Below are 20,618 nucleotides of genomic sequence, written 5' to 3' on the forward strand. Positions count from 1 at the left end.
TTTTTATTAGTGAAAGGATTAAACTTTATGTGATACTTGGTAGAAGATATTTGCAATTACACAGTTCTATGTGGGCAAAAAGTTCTCCCATAGTGCATCACTGTGTGATATGCAAATCATCCCTTTGTGTCTCTGAAAGCCAGACACACACACCCAGAACCGCTGGAGTGCAAAATGTGCCTATATGTTCATGTTGGGCAAGTATGGCTCTGTAATATTAATATCCCATATAGGCCCATTTTGCACTCTAGGTTTTGGAAATTTAATTGTCAAATCTTCAGTTCCTAAACTAGCTTCTAAATGTTTTAATTAATGCCACTTTTCAGCTCAAGTCATACTTTCTGGCCTTTTTGATTATCCAAAACACAATTCCGTAAATTTTGAAAACTTTTTTTTTTCACAATCTGTGTGTTGACATTGCCAACCATAGAATAAGATGGAAAAACAAAAATCCTTTGAGTTTCTAGCAATTCAATAAGAGTAGAAGTGATTGTTTTTATTCCCACGTGTATGGCCATTGATAATAGCAGAGATGTATGGAGGTAAATTATGTATTGGAAAGAGATTTAACCCTGTATTGAAAATATAATCACCAGATTAACAAGCATTCCTACCACACCATCCTATACAATAAAACACAAGTGTCCCTGTGTCAGTGATTTGCGCTACTGCGCTTGTCAAGCACTGACAGCCGTTGGGACCGGGCGGGCCGGCCAAGCAGACAGACGTGTACGAACGCGCGGCTTGAGGCGGGTGCGCGCGCTCACTGACGGGCGGCGTAAAGAGACCTAGAGCCCATTTTTAAACGGGCTTAGGTCACTAGTTATAACCTAAAAGCAAACACATTGGGCTCATTCAGTAATGCAGAAAGCAGCTGGTTTTAGCGAACATCTTGCCAAATGCCAATCAACTAAACTTATTATTGATTTATAAAACTCCACCATATTCTGTGGCATTGTACAAAGAAACAAGGGATATCTAATAATACAGACAATGGTGTACATCAATATACAAAATACAGAATTGGTAATTACAGTAATTCAAAGTAACATGATGAATAAAATGTGTAACAAGTTTGAAGACACAAAACGGTGAGAGAGCCCCGCCCTAGCGAGCTTACAATCTAAAGATTGCTGCAGTGAAAAGTAAAATTATCAACTAGTGAGGTAAATTACAGTCTTGTACAGTAATTAAATTTCAATTCAGTAAAGTAAAGCAAGTAAAATGTTAAGTATTTTAAGAGGAGCTCTGACCAGTGACAAGTGAGACAGCCAAAAGGAAGAGCGACCTGCGACCCAGCCCTACTATTCTCCCCATTTGAGCTGATGCACTGGCGGGCGGGACATCCAGAAAAAAAACAAGGAGATGTTCAAAGAGACTTTTCTGTATCCCTTTAGATGTGCAGATCTATATACTGATACACAGACACAGACGAGAGCCCACTAGTGGCATGCATGCACATCTAAAGGGATGCCAGGGATGCACAGGACATAAAAAGAATGGATTATGCACGCCAATTTTAGGAGAAGACTCGCAGCTTCCTGCCAGACCTACTCCACAGCTGGTGAGACTTCTACATTACCAAGCAGCAGGGAGGGGCTTTCGAATTTGGAAAAAGTAGTTTAATTAAAGTGCCTGTGAGATGGGGTGGTTAACTTACCCATTACTCCAGGGATCCTTTGCGTGTCACCGCTGTAATACGCGTCCTATGGGACGCATTCCATCACTCACCACCGCACTTCGCTCCTCCTCCGCCAGAAGAAGTGTGGTACAGAGTGGTGGAATGCTTACCAGCAGACGCGTATTACAGTGGTGACACGCAAAGGATCTTTGGACTTCTGGGTAAGTTGACCCCCCATCCCGCAGGCACAGGTGCATTAATTAACCTACATTAGCATTCCGAGTTCGAGTACTTCTGTACTCGACAGCCCATCCCTGCCAGGACTAATGCTGCATACACACTTGAGATAAAAGTCTTTGGAAAAGGCAAGATCACAGACCAATTTTACCCCATTCCATGTAGTATGAGAGCTATACTCTACTCAGTCTATTCTATGGAGCTGCACTCCCCATCAGCTAAAATCTTTGCAAGATGCTGCACACAAAAATGCCCGTACACATTCTAAAGATCATTATCTGCAAAAGATCTGTTCCTGCAAAAGATCCATTCCTGCAAAATGCATTCATAGTCTATGAGATCTGCAGATCATCATACACACCTTGTTTAACAGGCAATCATCTGCAGATCATCTGCAGATCAGATCCACCAGGATGGATTTTCAGATCTGCAGATGATTGCGAGATATGCAGATGAAGTATGTTAAACAAGGTGTGTATGAGGATCTGCAGATCTCATAGACTATGAATGCATTTTGCAGGGATGGATCTTTTGCAGGAACAGATCTTTTGCAGATAATGATCTTTTGAATGTGTACAGCATCTTTGTGTGCAGCATCTTGCAAAGATTTTAGCTGATGGGGAGTGCAGCTCCATAGAATAGACTGTGTAGAGTATGGCTCTCATACTACATGGAATGGGGTAAAATTGGTCTGTGATCTTTCCTTTTCCAAAGACTTTTATCTCAAGTGTGTATGCAGCATTAGTGAATTGAAGCAATATTTTTTGGTATATTATCAAAGTACTAATGCATGTGGGAAATCTTGGTGAATTTTGAAAAAAAAGTGTAAAGTACCAAATGCAGTACTTAACCAACTTTTTTTTTTTAACCGGACAGTCCTTAGTGAATTGAGGCCATTGGAGTGGCCTGGTGGTGTAGTGGACAGCACCTGCCTTGTAGGTGTATAGTCCTAGATACTGATCTGAGCCAGGACATTAGTTTTGTAGTCTTGTAGTAGTGTTGTATTTCTTGGTTCCTCAGGTTCCCGGCTACATCTCAAATTGTGCCCCCCTTTTCAATTAAATTTCCCTCAACAATACTAAGGACATTCGAGAGTGACTATGGTAGGAATTAGATTGTGAACCCCTCCCTGGGACAGTGATGTGACTGCAGACTCTGTAAAGAGCTGTGGGGGATGTCACAGCTATATATGAATACATAATAAGTGGTGCTCATCTAATTCCTATGTGTCTTTTAGGTGCGAGAGGAGATGCTTCTGGACGCTTTGATTACCAGGAAAACCGTTACAGTAGGGGAGAAACTGATTTTACCATACCGTTTGCCAGAGGTAACTTTTCTTTTTTTTTTTTTTCCCCCTCTGACTGTAACCTTTTTGTGTGTGGGACAAAATGATACAATTGTGCTGTGTCTTTCTGCAGGCTATTACAGTGAGAGACTCCTTGGCTAAGTCCCTCTACAGTGCCCTTTTTGATTGGATTGTCTTCCGTATCAACCATGCCTTGCTCAACATCAATAGTAAGGCAATGGATGAAGCAAGTCAGGTAAGATTAGAACATGCATAGAAGGGTTCATGCTTCCTAATAGTGACACTAGTAATGTGTGAAATAACAGGAAATATATCTTCATAGTAAAACTATACAGTTTTGTTAAAACAGTGACATCGCCATAAGGGCAATACAGTGTTCACTGTGTTTTTTTTTCAACATGTATCAGTTTTCACAGAATGGCGCACATGGCAGCACATATGCAGAGATAATGCCTTGATAATCTCCGGTATCATATAAACCAGCCGTGCCCAACCTACGGCCCGCGGGCCATTTGTGGCCCGCGAAGCCAGTTTCTGTGGCCCGCGCGGTGTCTGCCTGCGGAGGGGGAGAGGATCGGGTGGTATTGCGTAGTATGACACTCGGCGGGACGCGCATACACCAGGATGTGCTTGTATTCAGCCCCGGGTAGTGCTGGGAGAGTCAGAAAGCCTCGCTCATTGATTACTGCAGGAACCTTCCTCCAATAGGAATCAGCCTAGTTCCTATTGGAGGAAGGTTCCTGCAGTAACCAATGAGCGAGGCTTTCTAACTATCCCAGCACTACCCGGGGCTGAATACAAGCACACGCTGGTGTATGCGCATCCCGCCGAGTGCCATACTACGCAATACCACCCGATCCTCTCCTCCTCCGCAGGCAGACACCGTGGGCAGACAACGGGACATGCTGTGTCAGCCCCACACAGAGCTGACAGCCCCCTCAGCCCCACACAGAGCTGACAGCCCCCTCAGCCCCACACAGAGCTGACAGCCCCCTCAGCCCCACACAGAGCTGACAGCCCCCTCAGCCCCACACAGAGCTGACAGCCCCCTCAGCCCCACACAGAGCTGGCAGCCCCCTCAGCCCCACACAGGGCTGGCAGCCCCCTCAGCCCCACACAGAGCTGGCAGCCCCCTCAGCCCCACACAGAGCTGGCAGCCCCCTCAGCCCCACACAGAGCTGGCAGCCCCCTCAGCCCCACACAGAGCTGGCAGCCCCCTCAGCCCCACACAGAGCTGGCAGCCCCCTCAGCCCCACACAGAGCTGGCAGCCCCCTCAGCCCCACACAGAGCTGGCAGCCCCCTCAGCCCCACACAGAGCTGGCAGCCCCCTCAGCCCCACACAGAGCTGGCAGCCCCCTCAGCCCCACACAGAGCTGGCAGCCCCCTCAGCCCCACACAGAGCTGACAGCCTCCTCAGCCCCACACAGAGCTGACAGCCTCCTCAGCCCCACACAGAGCTGACAGCCTCCTCAGCCCCACACAGAGCTGACAGCCTCCTCAGCCAGCACACTACAGGCCACTCTGATACCATTGCTGCATTAATCTGCCCTGTGCATACACCCAAACAGCCACAAACTTCTCATTAAGAAAATGTGCTTCAAATGGTGAGTACAACAATTCTTATATTGTCGTTTTCTTTCCATTTCCAACACCATGTTAACTGTTATTAGAAAAACGTTAAACGTTTTACATCGAAATTTTGTATGCATGTGTTCCGGCCCTCGAGATTTTTCTTGATTTGAAGTTCGGCCCTCGGGCCAAAAAAGGTTGAGCACCACTGATATAAACTACTTTAACCATAAGAGGAGAGGTAACAGTATTACAGAACATACCAATTAAAAAAACAACCTTGAAATAATGTCAAAATGTATTAGCACACAACTGCTCAAACATAGAAAAACAATATATAATTTACAACTAGATATAAGTTACAACTAGAATTGTGTGGTCCATAATTAAATGGTAATGTTTCTCTGTTGTAGCCAGGGCTGTGGAGTCGGAGTCGTGGAGTCGGGCAATTTTGGGTGCCTGGAGTCGGAGTCGGGAAAAAATGCACCGACTCCGACTCCTAATGAATTTGTAACTGTAATTAAAATAGAAAATATGATAAAATGTTCTATTTCTCAGATAATAGTCATTAAAAATAATGTATATATACAGTATATATACAGTAATAGCTGTGCTTAGTCCACAAAAATGAAATAAACCAATCAAAATTAGTTACTTGTGTTGCTTCAATAAAGCAGTCCCCGTATTTTTAAGGTCAGATATACATATCTGATTGTGACTGTATATATGATGTGTACACAGGAAAATTTCTTTAAAGGGTACCTGAGACGGATGAAAAGTAAAGTTTTATACATACCTGGGGCTTCCTCCAGCCCCCTTCAGGCTAATCAGTCCCTCGCTGTCCTCCACCACCCGGATCTTCTGCTATGAGTCCTGGTAATTCAGCCAGTCAGCGCTGTCCGGCCGTATGCCGCTCCCACAGCCAGGAACATTCTGCACCTGCGCAATAGTGCTGCACAGGTGTAGTATGTTCCTGGCGGCGGAGTGTGTGCATGTGCACTACGCCCGACTGGCTCAAGTACCTGCACTCATAGCAGAAGATCCAGGTGGTGGAGGAGGACAATGAGGGACTGATTATCCTAAAGGCGGCTGGAGGAAGCCCCAGGTATGTATAAAACTTTAATTTCATCTGTCTCAGGTTTACTTTGTTACACAGTAGTACTATACTCTACATATGCACTCCCCACAGAGCTGCAGGGAATCCACTGAGAATGCTGTGCACATTGAACACAGAGGTGTTGTCTGTCACCCATAAACCTTGTTCAGATTGTGCATGAAGAATGTGTAATAGAGGAAGAATCTCCTCATTCCCCTGCAGAGTACCTGCACATCATTCTTACATGTACCCACAGTTACATTGCCTAGGGCCTGATAGATGTTCTTTGTTCCGGTTTGTACCTTTTACAAGTACTCTTACCAAGGACTAGTTTTAGTCTAAAGTGAATAAATATAGTAGTCTACATATCCTTCTCACTTCAGTTGTCTTGTAAAATTCCTAAGCGTTGGCAGTTAAGAGACGAATTTCATGTTACATACTTTTAATCAACAAAATTGTAATATGCAAATTAGAGGAGTCTGAGTCGGTGGAATCCTAAACTGAGGAGTCGGAGTCAGTGGATTTTTGGACCGACTCCACAGCCCTGGTTGTAGCTCATGTATCTGTTCCTACACACATTGCATTGAGTTTTTAGTGTCCCCTTTGCCTTTATTGTCCAGAGTAGGAGATATATAAAAAAAAGTCTCCAAGAAGGAGGAACCCTTTGCAGTGGCTATGCCATGTGTATAGACCTGGCAACTGAAGCAAAATAGTATTAGTTTTGCAGTCCATGAAAAGTTAGTTTGAATGTACTTAAAGGAATTGTCAGGCAAAAAAAAAAAATGAGTTTCACTTACCTGGGGCTTCTACCAGCCCCATGCAGCCATCCTGTGCCCTCGTAGTCGCTCACTGCTGCTCCAGTCCCTCACCGCCAGCTAGTTTCGTTTTTGCTGACCTGGGGGTCAGCGGGCCGCATTGTGTACATTTTTACGCATTCCCGCTGGTGCATGAACACTAACGCATACATTTTTACACATTAGTGGTGCAACGCGTAAAAATTTACGCATTGCACTGCTAACGCGTAAAAATGTATGTGTTAGTGTTCATGCACCAGCGGGAATGCGTAAAAATGTACGCAATGCGGCCCGCCGACTCTGAGGTCAGCAAAAACTAAACTAGCTGGCGGCGGGGGACTGGAGCAGCAGTGAGTGACTACGAGGGCACAGGATGGCTGCATGGAGCTGGTAATGGCCCCAGGTAAGTGAAACTCCATATTTTTTTTTTTGCCTGACAATTCCTTTAAAGGACAACTGAAGTGAGAAGAATATGGAGGCTGCCATATATATTATATATTTCCTTCTAACCAATACCAGTTGCCTGGCAGCCCTACTGATCTGTTTGTCTGAATAACACTATAAACAAGCATGTAGCTAATCTTGTCAGATCTGGCAATAATGTCAGAAACGCCTGATCTGCATATCTTGTTCAGGGTCTATGGCTCAGAGTATTAGAGGCAGTGGATCACCAGGATAGCTAGGTAACTGGGATTGCTTAAAGGCTGCTATACACTGGTCGATTGCCACCAGATCGACCAGCAGATAGATCCCTCTGTGATCGAATCTGATCAAAGAGGGATCTATTGGCTGCCTACACTGCAAACAGATTTTGAATCGATTTCACTATGAAACCAATTCACAATCTGTGGAGCTGCCGCCGCCCCCCCCCCCCCCCCCCCCCGCATACATTACCTGATGCGGCCGGAGCGAGTCCCCTGGTCTGCTGTCTCTTCTCTGCTCGAGGCTCCAGCTTCACTTTACTTCCTGCCGATGGGAAGTTTAAACAGTAGAGGGCACTCTACTGTTTAAACTTCCTGTCTGGACAGGAAGTAAGTGAAGCCAGCCGGAGCCCAGCGCGAACAGCGGAGAGAGCGGGGACAAGTGCCATCGGAGCAGGTAATGTATTGCCGCTAGCGTCAGTCGTCAGGACATTTGAACGCCAATATAGTCTAACTCCCGACCCGATTGAGTGAAATCTTCTGCACGGACGGATCGACGGTAATGATAGATTTAGGACAGAAATCGATCATTCGGTCAGCATTTGCGCAACGATTTCACAGCAGATTCGATCACAGTGATCGAATCTGCTGTATATCGGCGGGAAAATCGTTAAGTGTATGGGCCCTTAAAGCGGTATTGTCACCATAAAAATATAATTTCAACAGCAACTGGTCTGAGTGTATTAAGTGATGAAGATGCTAATCCTGCATTCAAAACTTGCTAAACTTTTTCTGCAGTTATGGTTTGTAGTTATCACATGCGTTAGGAGCACTGGCCCTAGTGCCAAACAGTGCCAAAGAGTTGAATGCTGGGAGTTCTTTTTATCTATAATATATTCCTCCTCTTCCATTTATTTCCCTGCCTAGCTGCTTATCAGAAAAACCCTCTGATTACTTGTATTTGCAAGCAAGGCTGAGGTGACTCAGTGATTGGATGTGTAAAAAAAAAAACAGTGCAGTTGTTAGTATACACCTCAGTGGGAGTGTCTGAAGATTCTGGGAGGATGGCAGCTAATGAATACACAATGAGCAAGAGAAGGGAGGGGGGAAACTAGTCAGGGAGGATATGATGTCAGCATTAGCTTGGCAAGATGGACACTGCCTAGAATAGGATTTTCTGCTTTTCCTTTATAAAATTCACAGGAATCATTATGTGGATAGCACAATATATCAGTTATGCAAGTAGAAGTAGTATTTATCTACTTATATATGTGTTTTTTATTTCTAGGTAAGCATGGGTGTCGCTAGTTCTTTAAAGGAAATAAATATGTCCGCTTCTATATTCCTCTCGCTTCAGTTCACCTTCAACTACCTGAAAATAGGGTACTGTGCAGTAATGCAGATTACTTGGCAGTATAATCAATAACGCACAATACTTTGATTCTAGTGCCCAGTTTTACACCTTCAGTTTATACAGTTTAACCTGTTACATTGTGTTTATGCTGATATCAGAGATTCTATACTGTGTGCTGTTTGTTTGAAAACAAGCTTTTAATATCTTCTTCAAGGCCTTTAAGCCTTCTCTCCCCGTGTCTTGTTATATTTACTTCATATCACCCCTGTGCAGAGGTTATCAGCTATTTAGTACACCTTATGGGAGTAGGTTTAGTGATGAGTTATGTTTGTTGCAAGTATTTCAAAACTGCAATAAAATCCCTAATGGAAGTATATTGCGTTACTAGTGAAGGCCTTTTTTTTTTTGTGCTCGACAAGGAACTGAAGTAAAAATACTTATATTGCACCTCTAGCATTATAAATAGAAAATACAAAACTACGTAGCTAAACCTCACCCACTGTTGAATATGTGAGTTGTTATATCAAATTCAGGCTTCTCCTCGTTCGTTCAGTTGACTCCAACTCTTCATGACCATGCATGCCAGATGTCTCTGTCAATTACGGCATCTTTCAGCTATTTCATAGGCATGTTCATAGCTTTACTTATGCTGTCTATCCATCTTTGCCTCTGTAGTCCTCTTCTTTGTTTGCCCTCAATTTTTTCCAAACATCAAAGATTTTGCCAAAGTATCCGGTCTTCTCATTATGTGACCAAAGTATTTGAGTTTTAATAGTAGTATCAGAACACTCTGGCCTTATTTCGCAGTTGGGTTCTCCACACCCACAATTCAAGTGTCAATTTCAGGCTTCCACCATCTTAGAAATGCAAACAAAAAATGCATGCAATTTCTCATTGTTTTGGATAGCCTCCAGAAGCACTTACAGTATTAAAAACCAGAGTATCCTTTAAAAGTTACCACTTGCAGAATTTTTTAAAACACTCTTTAGCCAGCTGACAAACACTTATTTGATCGAAGCCTTAATTTAAGGAGAGAGACAAATTATTTACATTACAAATTCAAAGAAAATATTGCTATCATTAAAGCCTGAGGTTTGTCTGAGAGCGTTTAGTCTTATTTAACAGATTCTGGAGTTCCTTTTTAAAGTCTTGTAGAAAGAAGTATAGAAGTCAGTGTGTACACTGTTCACTTTTTCATTTTCTCTCTTCTATAGACTCTTTCCATTGGTGTTCTGGATATTTTTGGTTTTGAAGACTATGGAAGTAACAGCTTTGAACAGTTCTGCATTAATTTTGCCAATGAACGTCTGCAGCATTACTTCAATCAGCATCTGTTTCAGCTAGAACAGGTTGGTATGTTACAGTGATGTGTACAGTCATGGAGAACGTGTTATAGCATGAGTTACTTGCTGTCATTTATATTATGATAAATCTGTTGGATGGGCAACTCCTACAGCAGTAGATAAAGCAGAAATAATTTCGCGTGCAGTCTTTAATGTATATAACCATATTCATAGTACTGCAATTCAGCTAATTATTTAAATAACTGAGCGATTCGATTTTCAGAATATTGGTAATGTTTTGTATAGAGACAGAGGAGTATGATTTTTAGATCTTTAATATGGACATCTCTGACACCAAAATTATTTCATGGAGTTTCTTAAAGGACGTATCGCCTGTTGTTGATGATATATGCATGTGCATGTTCATTGCATTGGAGCAGATAGTGGCTTTTGATTTGTAGAGACATTGGATAGCCTTGATTCTTTACACTCCTTAGCCCAGGCAGGCACGTGGTCATGGTGGCTGCTGTGGTTTTCTGTTGTGGCTGAAATATGGTAGCTTGCTTTCCTTCAGCATATTAAAGTAGGCCTACTTCTAATACTTTCCTGGTCTGTGAGTCTGCATTCATGCGTTTGTGATTATCCATAACATTTGGGTTTTTTTTGCAAGAAGGCAAATTCAGTACTGATTTACAACACGCATCTGGTGGATGGAGTTTTCTTTTAAATACGGTAGATCCAGAAACCTATGCTTTTCTTAAAAGGCTTCACCTAACTATATAATTATTTATACACGCACTTATAGCATTTAACAAATAGGTTTTGGGAGTAACAGCATGCACAACAGTGTAAATAGAGAAGTATTTGCTACTGTTTTACTTTGGTGCATTGGAATAGTCTTTTGGGTGGAAATTTAGATGTTAGGAGACCTTTTATATTTCTGCTATGAGCCAACATCACACATTATTAAGCTGATAATTGTAACTTGCTATTCTATACAGCTTGGATCGTTATGTATACTTTTGTATGGAGGAATGGCGTTCTTATGAGGTCACTGAGCTTGCTATTATTTTTCCATCTAGGAGCAGTATCGTTTAGAAGGAATCAGCTGGAGTAACATCAAATACTCCGATAATGCAGGCTGCATCAGCCTCATCAGCAAGAGGCCAACAGGCCTGCTCCAGCTGCTGGATGAAGAAAGCAAGTAAGAATCCCAGCAAATTCTTTCATATTTGTTTTGCATTACAATCCATGCTTTGTTGTTCATTGCTGTGTTTTTTGTTTTTGTTTTTTTCATTTTGGTAACAATTTGTTTTTCTTTGTAATTAGCTTTCCCCAAGCTTCTCATCAGACTCTGCTGGAAAAGTTTAAACGGCAGCATGAAGGCAACCAGTACATTGAGTTTCCAGCAGTTATGGAGTCGGCTTTTATTATTCAGCACTATGCTGGCAAGGTCAAGTATGGTGTTAAGGTGAGTGCAACAGTGCTGCTCTGATAAAGGAAAACATCTTCACAGACTTTACTAAAGGTGGCCACTAATGATCCAATCTTTTTTGTCCAATCTTACCATTTCAATGTAATCTAAGGGACTGCCTAAAGTATCCATTCAATGTATTCACTCAGTTTACCCTTCTACTACATAGATTTGGTTAGATTGGACAACGATTGTTCATTAGTGGCCACCATTATAAAGAAAACTTCACTTTGTTTGCTATAATCTTGATTTTGACATATTTATGTTAAGAACATGAGTTGTTCCGGTTGTGTAACAAACAATTGTGCATTTCTAAATATCTTAGTAGCGCACATAACTTGATCCCAATATAGTTTCAAAAAAGAAAAAAGCATTATTTTTCTGGGAATAAAACATCCTCTACATGTGTGTTCACTCCAGGTCTATCAATTACACACATGTGGATGAATTTATTAAATTAGGGCTTAGGACTTGGGTATGGGCAGAAACAAGACATTTAACAATCACTATTGCAAACAAGTGTAAAATTTAAATACATGTGTACATACACAACATGCATTTCTTCCTCTGAACTGATTAAAATGCACTATAGTGTTTTGGTTTTTTTGTTGTTGTTTTTTTATGCCGCAGTTACAGAAGGTAATAAAATTATGACAGATTTTTACACTAGTCCATCTCCTTAGGGGGATTCTCAGTATTTCCTTTATCTGGGACATGTCTATGTACTTTGAGTCCTAAGGGAGAAAAGCACTTTACAAATGTTTTGTTGTTATCTATACTAAAACACTGGCCACCCCCCTACATATTGGCACACTATAGTGGCAAGTTTACTGAGCACATGTATTTCCAGAAGTAACGTATTTTCCGCCGTATAAAACACACGGTTTCTCCCCAAAATATAGGGAGAAAAAGTCCTTGCGTCTTATATGGCAAAGGCAAGGAATCTCCGACTTACAAACGCCTGCCAATACGAACCGCTGGCATGTCGGGGATTTCCTGCCTTTGTTTAAGCTTCCCCCTTTGTGCCTTCTCTCCTGGCCCCCCCCCCCCATGTGTTGCAGAGTGTAGCTGCAACTTGCCTCAACCATGCTCCCGCAGCGATTGCAGACCTCAGCGCTTCCCCCGCTAGCCTCCCCTCCCTCCCCCTTGTCTCTTCAGTCCCCCCGTGTTTTTGTGCATAGCGGCAGCTTACCTTCCATGGGCCCGCGATGAAAGCAGACATCTGTCTCAACTCCACTTCTCCCTCTAGTGTCCGACTTGAACTGATCGTCTCACCAGTTCAAGCCGCTCCCTAGAGTGAGAAGTGGAGCAGAGTCGGATGTCTGCCTTCATCGCAGGCGCATGGAAGGTAAGCTGCCGCTATGCACAAAAACATGGGGGTCCTGGGGAGACGGAGAGCTCGGAGGTCTGCAATCGCTGCGGGAGCATGGATGAGGTAACCGGGGGCCAGGAGACACAAGGGGGAGGGAGAGGAGGCACGGCATATCTGTAAAGGGATCATTTGACAAACGGAATCTTAGTTAAATCATGCTTTGCATGTCCAACTAATATCTTATACCTTATAAAAGGATTAACTTGCAGATACTGGGGAGCAGGCTTGGACAGCCTAGAAAAGATGAATAAGTTATGTTTTAGTTGTGTATACATTCAAGCAGATATTTATTTGCAGAGGACCATCAGAATGTTAAAGGCAACCTGAACTGAGTGAAATACGGAGGCTGCCGTGTTCATTCCCTTATAAACAATGCCAGTTGCCTGGTGTCATGCTAAGCTTTAAGCTTCAGTCGCTTTTGAGTTACACACCTGCTACAAGCATACAGCCAGTTGAGTCAAAGTATCTGATCTGGGCCAGTAACGTGTAGTATTAGAGGCAGAGCATCGCCACAGAAGTCAGCCAACTGGAATTGATAGGGAATGAAGATAGCAGCTTCTGTATTCATTTTACTTTAGATCCCCTTTAACTCCCATAGCTGTGCACTGCCCTCTAGAGGTGGTCAACAAATTGATACGCGTCCTACAATTTTTAACCATGGGAAAGTGTTAAACTCTTAACCAACACTATACTCCAAGAATAAGGTCTATTTTGATTGAGTCATGTCTATTTAGTATTTAGATTTTGAGTCCTCCTTCTGGTATTGCTATGTCAATTATCTTTTTCAGGATTTTCGAGAGAAGAACACGGATCACATGCGCCCAGACATTGTGGCCTTGCTGCGTAGCAGCCGTAATGCCTTTATACGAGGAATGATTGCAGTCAGTCCAGTGGCAGCCTTTCGATGGGCTCTGCTTAGAGCATTTTTCAGAGCACTGTGGGCATTTAGGCAAAGTGGTAGAAACAGCGTGGGCAAGAAGACTGGTGAGTGGCTAATACACTGGAATGTTCTAGGAGTGAACTGGTGAGTGAACGCTACTGTAAGGTGACGCTGGATAGAGCTAGCGAATGACTGACTTTTAGCTTGTTTTTTGGGGGGGAGTGATGCAACATAGTTTTATTAGTTTTATTCCGGAAGACATTTTTATTTGTATGTTTGATTAATTGTGATGTAAAGTAAGCAACTGAAAAAAAAATATTTTAAGTGGATTGCAAAAAAAGGCTTTTGCAAGCAGAACATGGGCATCTTCTGTTTAGATCTGTCCTCATGCATATGTCATAGGACCGCATTGTATCCCAGCTCACTTCAGAAAATGGATATCTGGCTGTGCACAGCCATACCTATCTGTCTGTCTTGGGGTTCAGCAGTTGCAGCTTTGGGGTATTCTGCTTCTGTCTTTGCTGGGAGTTTGTTATTCTGCCTCTCTCTCTGGTTAATCTGTCTCTGTCTTCTCTTCCTGTGTGTTTGCTCTCAAGGCTCGGGCCCCCCCTGTACATCGGGGCCTCCTGGCTCATCTCACAAAGGCCTTTCTAGCTTTAGCTTTCTGCAGCACCCCGTCCACCAAAGGAGCTTACAGATCCTGCAGAGGTGTCAGAACGACCAATACAGTAAGGCTTCCATCCCAGAATCCTCTGCAATTTCATCAACACAGAGCTCCGTTTCTAGAGTTTAGGGCAGTAGCACATCTACACATACTGACATGTAGTATGAAAGGTCTCAGGTCTCATGGACTGTACACCTAGGCATAAAAGGGCTTCCATAACCAAGTCTGTCCATTCACTGCACGTAAATGTACATTTACCCATATGCCTGAATGCTCGCTGTCTTCCTATAAACATTTGCAAAGATGCTCATCTGTATTTGTGATATGGTGTTTTACCTAATGAAGGACCTTTTCACAAAATGTGTAATACAAGAGTTCATTTTGTATTAACATGCTTGCCAGATTAATCAATAATCTTGTTAAATATTTGTGTAATACTAGCATTAATACGCGTGTATCCAGAGGTATTTCAGTGCAAATACAGTATCCGGTTGTACTCCTGATAAACTCAAGAGGTTCTTCTGCTTGCTAAGTTAAGTTGACATAACTACTGTATAATATACAGTATATTGAGCTTGAACAATTGAAAATGTTATGCAGTAAAAAAAAAAACAAGATTACCGTATTTAGGCTGTTTTTAACAATGGCACCACTCCCGAGAAGTTGCACCGTGCGTTATAGACGTTCATTAGGTGCTGATTTTCAACATAAATAAAATTTGTATTGCAGTAATTGTGCAGCTTTACTAGGGATGCCTGTAACTTAACCTCATGTTGAACACTTGGAAGCAGAAGCAAATTCATAAAACCCAACTTCCTGACAGGTTACCAGAAACACTTTTCAGTACCAAATATTTGGGCAGAAGACGTGCCCCTACCACAGCTTTACACCTTGAAACACTCCCCTGACACACCTCTAGTTATCTATACCTAAAATCTATAGAAGAATACATGAGCAAAACTCTCTAATTTTCAGGTCACCTCTTTCTGGCATATGTTAATAAAAGTAAAGCAATAAATAAAATATTAATTAAAGGACAACTGTAATGAGCGGTATTTGGACGCTGCCATATTTTTTTCTTTTTAAGTAGTACAAGTTGCCTGGTTGTTCTGCTGATCTTCTGCCTCAAATACTTTTAGCCATAGAACATGAACAATGCTTGTTCCTGCATGCTGCAGCAGATCAGGCGTTTCTGACATTGTCGGATCTAACATCAGAAACAAGCTTGCTGCTTGTCATTCAGACACTGCTGCAGCCAAATAGATCAGCAGGGCTTCCAGGCAACTGGTATTGTTTAAAAGGACATAAAAATGGCAGCCTCTATAAGCTTCTCACTTCAGTTATCCTTTAAAGAGAAACCGTGCGTAAGGCTTGAACTTCATCCCAATCAGTAACTGATTCCCCTTTCCCATGAGAAATCTTTTCATTTTCTCAAATGGAACATCAGGGGGCTCTGTATGGCTGATATTGTGTTGAAACCCCTCCCACAGTGTGATTTCCGGGCCATGGTGCTGACATCACACTGTTGGAGTCTTGTTGCATTGTGGGAAATAACAGCTGTTTCCAACTGCCAAAAAGGCATCTTCTCTTTCCACTGACATCACCTGCCACCAGTAAAAATGTCGCCATGTGATAAATGTCAGAATGTAAATCAGGGAGAGGAAAGATTTTACAATGGGCAAACACTGACTAAATCATTTATAAATAATTATTGTAAATATTAAACACTTTTTTTCATTACGTTTTGTTCACTGGAGTTCCTCTTCTAATATTGGATGTAATGTTTATCACAACTCAACTGCTCTTTTTAGTAGGTAAATGTATTTAGTTATATGAACATGTACAACAAAGGAGTAAAGGAGGACAGATTAAATTGGATCCAAAATAAGGACTTTTATTTTAAGAAGAGGGACAGTTTAAAAGAGGGACAGTTTACAGCTCTGAATCACTTATGGTACAGAAGATCAATAAAAGAGTACTTCTCCTAATTCCCATTTATCCAACGGTGAGAGATCAGACTGGCAGATCATCTTGGCCAAGGGCATTATTCTACTACTCACCCTGCCTGCTCCATGCACGCGCTGTCTGAGCCTCCTATTATAGCAACAGTAGGCGCCACTAGCCTGAAAGCTAGAAATACATCTGTGTAGAACTCTGCCTCGAACTGTTGCTCAAGGGATATTTCAAGTTATGGATTTTTGTAACAACACTAGGATTTTCTATAAATTGGGGCTGTCTGAAAGTAGCTGGTCTCTTTGTAATGTATTTGTATTTCAGTTTGGATCATCAAACATTAGAATAAATTGATAGTTTACTAGTATTCAGCTATTTCTACCCAAGACTGGAAACCGAATGTGTCCTTGCAACAGATCCCAATACATGCAGACTCGTGTATTGCTCATCCCCTCCAAGTACTTTGTTTCCTTCACTTAACATTTGCAGTGTTCCTCATTCCAATGCTTCTCCAGAGAACACAGTTTTGCATTGAGCTGAAAGAGATTTCCCAACTCTTCTGACACAGGCAGCAGTACAATCCTGATAGGAGTTTTAACTTTCAAAACTTAAAATTTGAAGCATTGAATTGAACTCATACAGGGATCTTCCACTTGTGCAATCTTCCTACACGCAGCAGGTACAGTCAGGATATTGATTTTGGATGCTTAAAGGAATCATCAGGCAAAAAAAAAAAAATGTTTCACTTACCTGGAGCATCTACCAGCCCCATGCAGCTATCCTGTGCCCTCGTAGTCACTCACTGCTGCTCCAGTCCCCCACCGCCAGCTAGTTTCATTTTTGCCGAACTCTGGGGGTTGTCGGGCCGCATTGCGTACATTTTTACGCATTCCCGCTGGTTCAGAAGTATTAACGCATAAATTTTTTCACGTTAGCGGTGCAACCCTTAAAATGTTTGCGTTGCAGCGCTAATGCTAACATATTTTAGCAATGCACCACTAACACGAAAATATGTATGCGTTAATGTTCCTGCACCAGCGGGAATGCGTAAAAATGTACGCAATGCGGCCTGCTGGCGGCAAGGGACTGGAGCAGCAGTGAGTGACTATGAGGGTGCAGGATGGCTGCATGGGGCTGGTAGATGCTCCAGGTAAGTGAAACATTTTTTTTTTTTGCCTGACTATTCCTTTAAAGAGGAACTGTAGTGAAAATAACATAATGAATAAAATTGCTTATTTTTTCTTTCTTTTTGCAAAATTAATTTATTGATCGTTTAGTCCGAGTTTGTCCAATGTAAAAGCTTTCCTCTCCCTGATTTTCATTCTGAAATGTATCATTGGTGGTGACATCTTGAGTTCTGCCAGGTGATCTGTAAGAAATGTTCGTTACTGAGAGCTCTTTGCACAGAGGGAGATATTGCTTGCTTGGCAGTTAGAAAAATCAGTTATTTCCCACAATGCAACAAAGTTCACAGACTGCACACTGTCAGAATCATGGTCATGACATCACACTGTGGGAGGGGTTTCACCAAAATATCAGCTACACAGACCCCCCCCCCCCCCTAATTGGAATGAAGTTCAATCCTGGGTTAAACTTCCTCTTTAGCATCCTTATTGATTTTATATGTACATGACTTGAACAATCTCTCACAAACACACCTGTCTGCAGTTTTCAATGAACACTGACATTCAGAAACCATATTCTAGTTCTAGACATTGGCATTCCTTGCAATAAATCTAGATTGCTGCCCTGCGTTGCTTTACAACTAATATGGGGCATGCAAGCTTTAGAATGGCAACTTTGGGGCATGCTTCAGCATTTCTGCATCATAAGCTCAGTAGGACAGAGGATTCTGTAAATATACACTGCATTTAAAAGGGCTGTTCCCCCTCATATCCAGTTCACACTGCATTGTAATGTAGCGGGCAATGGATAGGTGGAATAAATTCATACTTTTACATGGACCTTGACACGATTATGGTTTGGTACACTGTAGTAAAATGCAACCCTTAAAGCAAGCCTGAACTAAAAAATAAAAGTCAAAATAAACATACACACGTCATACTTGTCTCCTGCGTAGTCTACTCATCACATCTCTCCTGCGTCCTGTTTGTCCAGTGTGATCGATGGAATTCTCTGTTAACTATTTTAAAAATGGCGATGACCCAGCAATTGTTTCTGCTCAGTACTCCGTTAACATGTAATATCATGGACATAAAACATGATTGCACATCAGTTGTCTTTTCAGTTATAACTGACAGCAACTTATCTAGTGGAAAAAGGGCCCTAAGGCTTCCAGTTACGACTAAATCTAGAACTGGAAGAAATTGTTGTTACAAGAAATTAATGAGCTTCTTAGAGGAACTGACAGCAAGGTAAGTATGTAATAGTCATTTGCAGGTACATCATGTATTTATTTTACATAATTTTACTCAGTTCAGGTTCCTTTTAACCCCTTTCTGAATAGTGGATGTGTTGCCAGTCATTTGACGAACAGGACACCTATTGTGTTGTACTTACATCTATGTCACAACCACAAGTGTGAACTGTAACCGATAATCCAGCTGTGTATGGATTTTAATGGACTGGTTAATCTGCATGGATTTGCAGAAACACTGAAGCGGAAAAAAATTATGATTTTGTATGTGTAGTACAGCTAAGAAATAAAATATTAGGAGCAGAGACATAAGTCTAATATTGTTTCCAGTACAGGAAGAGTTAAGAAACGCCAGTTGTTATCTATGCAAAAGAGCCATTGAGCTCCACGACTTTCAAAGTCGCAGAGAGCTTTGTCTTTTGAAGCTTATTATCTCAAGTGTCTGGCACTGTGTATTTTTTTTTCTGCAGAGGACAGGTCAAAAGTTCACTAGCCTGCTCTGTAAAATCATTTAGAATGCTGAGTATTGTGTAAACTACAAATATTACAGAATGATGCAATGTTATAAAAAAAAACTATATTTTCTTTGCTACTAATGCTCTAGTAATTATCCGTACTACACAACCAATTCATTATATCATAATTTTTTTTCCCACTTCAGTGTCTCTTTAATGTTTTCCAGGCAAGGTACCCTCTGGAAATTTACAGTTTTTCCTCTGTAGCTAAGAGCAGATTTAGACAAAAGAATGCCTTCTCTGATGTGTAGCTAAGCTTAAACTCCCAGAGATGTATAGAATAAATGCAAACTATTGAATTTAATGTCACAAAATTATGCTTTATTTAGTCCTTAACGTAAATCACGTTATTTGGGTCCAGGATACTAGAAAGATGCCAAGTACTCAATTTGCCTCTAGTTGTTATCTTGTCATATGTAAAGTCATCTGCATGTTGCACTTGCCTGTATCTTTCGTGTGCCTCTCACTTTCTGCATGTGATCTTTGGGGAATGCACGTGTTCCATCTTCACAAACCTGCCTGTTACTGTCTTGCTCTTTCACTCTGGTATGTTGCCTGCTGCCCATGCAATACCTAGCAATGTCTGTGTGTTTCTAACCATATTTTAAGTCTGCAGAGAAAGTGTGGAGCTGCAAGTAATGGTCCCTTGGGCATGTCTCTTAACCAAATGATCCACGCTAACCGATTCTAGATCAGGATTACTGGTATAGAGATCACTGTTTGTAGCTGTAGACACACATCACAATGTTACATTTTATCACATCACAAAGTGTTAGATCACACAGATATGAAGAGCAGGTACACAGACAATATTTTGTCCTCCTCTTTACACAGGTGTTATATCTGAACTAATAATTTTGTTCCAGATATTCCCCGTCGGACACCTAGAACCCCTCTGTCTGATCTTCAGGGCATAAACACCATGCAAGAAAGAAGTCCACGGTAAGCAGCCTTGCAGAAATAGTTTATCAATTTTGGTTTCTGCTCTACGTAAACTGAATATCTTGTGGACTTTATTAAATGACATCAGATGGGCACCTAACATGGTGTTTTTCACGAAAAATAAACACAAGCATGACACGTGCTGCACTAGTGTCCTACAGACTGTTATATGAAAGTGACAGTGGTCCATAGGACACTATGGGGTTGATTCATAAAGCATTACAGCATTTGGTAATACAGAAAACAGCTGACTGTACCATTGTTACCGCATGATAAGCTGAAATTACTGAACAGTGAGGTAAATTAACAACTTGTGCAGTAATTGCCTCAACACATGTCAGTAAATGTCAATTCATAAATCCAACAACAAGCGGTAAAGCCACAAAGCAATACCATCTGCTTTGAAGTGGTGAAAAAGAGTGCAAAGTCTTTGTGAGGAGACTGTGCTGGGAGCGTGACAAGCAAAAGCAGCTGTGACTGACAGGAGCAGGGAGCCAATAGAAACCGCTCGACTTCTGCAAGTCTGAATGATGGAATCT

At 41.8% G+C, this 20,618-nt stretch overlaps 1 protein-coding gene across 1 annotated transcript in view; it reads left to right on the top strand.

Moving 5' to 3' along the window:
• Positions 1–20,618, top strand: part of MYO9A (myosin IXA) — a 215,917-nt gene that overhangs the window by 104,228 nt on the left and 91,071 nt on the right. Inside the window, exons 8-16 of the mRNA XM_068273609.1 lie at positions 1,426–1,564; positions 3,096–3,185; positions 3,277–3,399; positions 9,834–9,968; positions 10,985–11,106; positions 11,232–11,373; positions 13,537–13,732; positions 14,225–14,356; positions 20,004–20,079. Coding sequence (XP_068129710.1) covers positions 1,426–1,564; positions 3,096–3,185; positions 3,277–3,399; positions 9,834–9,968; positions 10,985–11,106; positions 11,232–11,373; positions 13,537–13,732; positions 14,225–14,356; positions 20,004–20,079 — 1,155 coding nt within the window. The remainder of the gene's footprint in view (positions 1–1,425; positions 1,565–3,095; positions 3,186–3,276; positions 3,400–9,833; positions 9,969–10,984; positions 11,107–11,231; positions 11,374–13,536; positions 13,733–14,224; positions 14,357–20,003; positions 20,080–20,618) is intronic.

Source organism: Hyperolius riggenbachi, chromosome 3, assembly GCF_040937935.1.
Source record: "Hyperolius riggenbachi isolate aHypRig1 chromosome 3, aHypRig1.pri, whole genome shotgun sequence".
Lineage (NCBI taxonomy): Eukaryota > Metazoa > Chordata > Amphibia > Anura > Hyperoliidae > Hyperolius > Hyperolius riggenbachi.